Genomic DNA, 6,563 nt, shown 5'->3' with positions numbered 1-6,563 from the left:
ATTGCAAATGCTCTGTAACCACGTGACTTTCCGTATCAGACAGCAGAGCTTTACGAGGTCCCTGTGGGGAGGGCTGTGTGCGTGCGTGGAACACCCTGATACTTACAAGCCAGTCTGGCCGTCAGAATCATTTGGCCGCTGGATGGAGGCCTGGATGGACGGACCCGACAGAGCTCAGTGACTCCTGTGGTCCTCCAGACTCAAACGGAGACTGAGGGGAGGTAAACACCTGTTTATACCCAGAATGACCTGGTTACACCCCGGGAGCATTCTTCTCATCACTGTCGGCCCCTCAGGGGGGCTGAAGGAGGGGTGACTGTGTGTGGCCTAGCCTTCAGGAATGACGATGGTGCTCCAGCTCTGCCAAGCGCGCTGTCTTCAGTCCCCCTGTGCACTCAGGACCCGCAGCTGCCATTTGAATCTGAATTAGTGCTGGCTTCCATGGGGCAAGGGGCCACCACCTGGGAGGCAAGCTTCTCCGGGTACAGCTCAGACACATTTGCAGACACATGGATTTGGGCAAGCTGATACGATGAGATCTTTACTATGGTACAATAAAAAAGTTCTGAAGTTATTAATTGAACTAAGGTATGGTATTTAAAGAAAAAACTTGGAAAAAGAGAATAATTAACTAGCCTAGTAGGATATAGAGTTGAAAATTACCCTTGGAACTTGCTTCTTACCTTCTAGGTGAGAAATTGGCCCTGGGCTCCACTGCGCTTGACCGCGAGACTAGCCGACTAGCGCCGAGAACGCCGCCTGCCCTCAGGCGTGGTTTGCTTCGCCTGTAAAATGAGTAGCACACCAGCTGCCTAGGCTTAACAATAACGTACCTGACCTTCCCAGGGAGTCAACGAACGGCAGCTCTTACTAACAGACACTTAAGATTTCCAGAAATGAGGCTACATTAAATTTGAAAAACTCTTTTAATACTTTGCTCAGCATTTTCCATTTTATTAGGCTACTGAAAATTGTAATAATTAACATCTCTTGAGCCAGCACCTGTACTATGTGGGTACATGCTTTTTTCCATTTAATTCTCACAATAACCTCACATTTTATCGTTTTATGCCCCGCTCATATTCTCTGCTCTGAGACTTCCCTTGTCTGCTATTAACAGACACTGCAGCTTTCTACTGATTAATGTGAGCATGGTATGTCTTTTCCAGTCTTCTATTTTTAAATGATTTATATTTTTATATTTAAAGTGTATGTTTTATAGGCAGTAGATAGTTGCCTTTGATTTTATCTGATCTGACAAATTCCTGCCGTTTTAATTGGGGCATTTAGATGCTTTTATGTTTATTTAGTTAGGTTTAAACCCATTAATTTGCTACTAGTTTTCTATTTTTCCCATCTGCTCTTTTCCCATTTTTCTTCTTTTTCTGCCTTCTATTGGATTACTTATATACTTTTACGATCCCACTCTCTCTTCTTTGTTGGCATATTAGCTACAGTTCTCTCTCCTTAGGGCTGCTGTGGGGTGCACTCTGCATCTTTGGTTTGTCACTGTCGCCCCGCCTGCAGCTGACCTCACACTCCCTCCGCGGCTCTGTCTTTGGAGCCATATTCTTAACCACCACACTACACTGCCCCTAGTCCTGCAAATTGTCACCAGCTATTTATTCTCTGTTTTTATTTTTAAAGGTTAAACTAACAAATTCCAAAGGAGAAGACTTCTGTGGTGGTGTTATAATACAGGAAAATTTTGTACTGACAACAGCAAAATGTTCACTATTACACAAAAATATTACTGTGAAAACAAGTAAGTATTTTATCATCCATTTTTTATAAGATGGCATTGGAAATAAAAACTATGCTGTATAAAATGAAATGAAAACTTAAAACCTAGAATTTTTGTTTCTATTGGAATACAGAAATGAATTCAGCTTTCATATTACTACTGAAATATCTATAAATCAGAAAGCACATGTAAAACTCCTAGAGGAATGTCTGGGCACAGCAGGCAGGCAATGTAATATTTAGTCTAAGCAGGAAATCACTGCTGATGAAAAGATAATTTGACACTTAAATGGAGAAGGCATGGTGCAGGAGACAGAAAACGGGCTGAAATTCAGAAGATCTGGGTTCAGACCCCTCAGCCACTGAGACCTCAGGCTGTGCCACTGGGCTCACTGCCCACCCGTTGTGCTGAGCTCCCATCTGGGAAACCGGGCAATGATTTCTATCCTGCAGGGAGGCGCAAAGGCACAATGGTAACCCATGAAAGTGCTCTAGGATGACTCTGAAGAATCTTAAATAGATTTTACTCTTCATCTTAAACATTTTTCAGTCAACAAAATGTCAGCCTAAAAAACTACTTCTGAACAGCCCAGTGTGATCTGCTTGAAGTTCCTCATAATTTCTTCCTACTTTTTTGACCATTGCACCAATCCACATTTTATTCCCCCTCCAAAATAATTCATTTTGATTTTTTAAAGAAGAGTGTGGGAGAGGTCATGGGAATCAGCTGGAACACTTCATTCTGTGAGCTGCCTTTGAATCACGGATGAGTGAAGATCAGTGCATGTGGCCATGGCACGGGCCACCACACCCAGCCCCTGCCTCCTCCCCATTCACTGACAAACCAGTCTCTCACTGTTATTGCAACCTTGAAGTCAGACTTTAGAAACCAGCAATTGTTCCTTATTTCAGATTTCCCCAGAACCAGCAGGGACCCACTGACCATCGCGGTGCAGAGCGTCCATGTGCACATGAGGTACGAGGAAGAGACTGGGGACAATGATGTTTCGCTGTTGGAGCTGGGGCTGCCCATCCAGTGCCCAGACGCCGGGCTCCCTGTCTGCATGCCCGAGAGGGACTTCGCAGAGCGTGCCCTCATCCCAAGGACAGAGGGCCTCCTCAGCGGCTGGACACTCAATGGCTCCCGGCTGGGCAACGTGCCGACACAGCTGCTGGTCACACACATGGACAGCGAGGAGTGTGGCCAAGCCCTTGATGTGACAGTCACGACGAGGACCTACTGTGAGAGGGGAACAGTGGCTGGAGGGCTGCGGTGGGCAGAGGGCAGCATGGCTGCCAGAGAACACGAAGGCACCTGGTTCCTGACAGGAATCCTGCGCTCAGCACCCACCGATGAGCATGGACGGGCGTTTCTTCTCACCAAAGTTTCCAGATACTCGCTGTGGTTTAGACAAATCATGAAGCAACTAAGCCCAGCTAACCAGAAAGATTAAAATATGCAGTGGGGTTCCAAATTTTAGACATAATCATGAGATCAACTGAAATTTCACAGCAGAGCAGTTGTAAGTGATGGTTTCAAAACAAGGCACTCGATCAGTCTACAAACTGTCAGTTATGGCTTGTGAGATCATTACTGAGTGCTCTGACAGTCCCTTCCTTGGGACTTTTTTTTGCTGAGGAAGATTCGCCCTGAGCTAACATCCAGGCCAATCTTCCTCTATTTTTAGTTATGTGGGCTGCCAGCACAGCATGGCTGCTAACAGGGTGGTGCAGGTCTGCACCCGGGAACCAAGGCAGAGCTCACTGAGCTGAACCACTAGGCCACTGGGGCTGGCCCTCCTTGGAACCTTCTAAACTGAAACCCTAAGAGAGGGGAGACACATTAAATAATAAAAACCTGTCTGTCAGTCACGAAACAGGCCAGTTTCCTAAAACCGGCTCCTTTCCCAAGTCTAATGCTTTCTGATGCTGACGAGTCAGTGAGCACAGCTTAGTCTAACACAAACATGATGAGTGTCTTTGGGACAGAAGCTCCTAAGACTTGCCAGTTACAGAGAGTGACCTCACGGTTGTGCTGGGGTCACTGACAGCCAGCGTGGGTGAAAGTGTTGCTCAGTGTTGGCAGAAGCAACCAGAAGGGGGGCAGCACAGGCGAGGCACACCACATGGAGACAGCGTCAGAGAGAGGATCAGGAAGCGTGAGAGAGGCTGGGAGGCAGGACAAGTGGGCCTCTCAGCAGGGCCGTGCGCCAGTGCAGGGAACCCTCCCAGGCAGGTTCCAGGGAGCTGCCGGTTCAGCAGGTGCCCAGCCTCTCAGCCCGCACTGAACCCACAGCTGACACCCGCACAGGCAGATGCCTTCGCGCCTGTCTCCCCATCTCTGGGATGGAGTGACAACAGCACCCACCAGACAGGGCTGGGAGAAAGCCAAAGTGGGCTCCCCATGTGGAACCAGTGATTCCCAGTGCCATCTCAAAGACTGCGGCTGCAACACAGGAAGGACAGAGCTGGTGTCCAGCCCAAAGTGTGCTTCCCTGAAGACCAGAACTCCACGTTGGGTCCGAGTGTGTGCAGAAATGAAACGTGAGAGCATGTGGATAGAAACCATGTTTATTTAAGACAATCTCTTAACTCGTAAGGAAGCAGCAAAGCTGCTCCTCGACCCTGGGCACATAAATTCCAGTCCCCGGCTCCTCGACCCTGGGCACGTCAATTCCAGTCCCCGGTTCCTTGCAAGAAACAAGAGCTTTGACAGCTAAGTTCGCTGTGGACAGCAGCCAGGCAGAAGAGGGCAGCTCCAGCTCCAGAGGCACATGCGTGGGGGCCGCTGGTCCGCTGGGGCCCCTTGGACAGAGTTGTGGAAGGGGAGAGAGGATGTTTTTTAAGGGATTTAAAACGTAAATTGATTTAAATTTCTTTTGAGTGAAAATGGAGTTTAAACACAATTCAGATATTTAAGTCTTACGATTCTTAGACACACTAAATATCTCTTTATTTCCGATATAAACTTTAACCCTAGAATTAAACTTTTTTTTTTGGCCAAGCTGCAGATGTACTGCCCCATTTCTCTGAAAGGACCATGGCAAAGATAAATGTGCTAATCTAATGCAGACTAATGGGGAGGGCCATGGGGGAAAAAGAGTGAATTTTAAAGTCTTAGTAAAATTTCAAACTACCATAAGGTAATTAATTAGGTCTGCTTTATGTCTACTAACGATATAAAACCTGCAAATGAGCACTGCAATTTTTATGCAAATAATGCTGCAGAAATATCTGCAATCTTGATTATGGCATTAATTTGCACTACAAATCTGGATTTGCTGAACCAGAGCGAAACCCTATTTGGAGATTATTACAGACACGGCGCAGGCAGAGGTGGGCTCACTACAGCCTTGATGGGCTCAGGGAGACGCGGCGCAGGGACAGCCACAGGGAGACGGCAGCAGGGACAGCCACAGGAAGATGGCCAGCAGGGACAGCCACAGGAAGACGGCCAGCAGGGAGAGCCACAGGAAGACGGCAGCAGGGAGAGCCACAGGAAGACGGCAGCAGGGACAGCCACAGGAAGACGGCAGCAGGGACAGCCACAGGAAGACGGCCAGCAGGGACAGCCACAGGCCTGACCAGCAGTGAGAGCCACAGGACTGACGGCCAGCCGGGGACGACGGGCTTCGAAACGAAGAGAACAGCTCTACCCACATATAACAAGGCCAGCAGAGAGAGCCAAAGGCACCAACGGCCAGCCGGGGACAAGGGGCTTCGAAACGAAGAGAACAGCTCTACCCACACGTAAAACTAATAGAGTGGTTAGGAACCATTTGAGGTAAGCCAAATCAGACACAAAAATAAAACCCAAGTGGTATATATACACAATGGAATACTACTCAGCCATAAAAAAAGACAAAATTGGCCCATTCACAACAACGTGGATGGACCTCGAGGGTATTATGTTAAGCGAAATAAGCCAGTCAGAGAAAGACGAACTCTATATGACTCCACTCATAGGTGGAGGTTAGTATATTGATAAGGAGATCTGATCGGTGGCTACCAGGGAAAAGGGGGGGTAGGGGGAGGGCACAGAGGGGGAGGTGGTGTACCCACAACATGACTAACAAAAATGTACAACTGAAATCTCACAAGGTTGTAATCTATCATAACATTAATAAAAAAATAAATAAATAAATAAATAAATAAATAAAACCCAAGCAAGGGGAGCTTAGATGACTGCGTAGGAGGGCACGCCAATTCACACTTGGCGGAGCGAGGGCCGAGTCCTCGTCGTCAGCCCAAGCCACCCGCAGGGCCAGGTGCCTGTGCGATCACCACTTGCACGGGGCTGCACACCAAGCCTGACACGAGGGCACCGACACCTGAGGCTCTATCTCTTTCACTGCCAAGATGACCAGGTATTATCTACTGTTAATAGGCAATCCTTGATTTTTGGTGTCACTATTTACTGTTCACAAAAGTACCTGAAAATGTTGACAAACTTCAGCTTTCTACTGCTATTAAACCCAGAATGGAACTGGGGTGTGCACACAGAAGTTCCAAGATTCACATTGCGGATTGGAAGCTGAAGGATGTTTACAGTTCCTGCTGAGTAGCAGGTCAATGCTGAGAACAGTGCCCCGGAAAACAGAGACAGGCAATGCTCCAAGCCCGGAGCACCAGCAGCGTGAGGGTGTTCTCTGCCTGCCCGTGGCTGTACCTTCTGCTCAGGGAGCTGGGGGGAGAGGCAGCTCGAGAGGCCGAGGACACCCCCAGGCACACACTGCATTCTGCACGCCACATCCAGAGGGGCTTGATTCTGAACGTGCCCAGGGCAGAGGGGCCACCATGACTGAGGAGACTGGCTCATA

General features: G+C 48.2%; 1 protein-coding gene across 8 annotated transcripts in view; it reads left to right on the top strand.

Moving 5' to 3' along the window:
- The window catches only part of PROZ (protein Z, vitamin K dependent plasma glycoprotein), a 13,507-nt gene extending 7,842 nt beyond the window's left edge, over positions 1-5,665 (top strand). For all 8 annotated transcript variants that reach the window (XM_046664898.1, XM_046664896.1, XM_046664895.1 and 5 more), the window contains 2 exons: positions 1,648-1,765; positions 2,656-5,665. In XM_046664898.1, coding sequence (XP_046520854.1) covers positions 1,648-1,765; positions 2,656-3,197 — 660 coding nt within the window. In that variant the 3' untranslated portion in view covers positions 3,198-5,665. The remainder of the gene's footprint in view (positions 1-1,647; positions 1,766-2,655) is intronic.
- The last annotated feature ends 898 nt before the right edge of the window (positions 5,666-6,563 follow it).

Source organism: Equus quagga, chromosome 6 (assembly GCF_021613505.1).
Source record: "Equus quagga isolate Etosha38 chromosome 6, UCLA_HA_Equagga_1.0, whole genome shotgun sequence".
NCBI lineage: Eukaryota > Metazoa > Chordata > Mammalia > Perissodactyla > Equidae > Equus > Equus quagga.
This window is presented reverse-complemented; position numbering and strand designations above follow the sequence as displayed.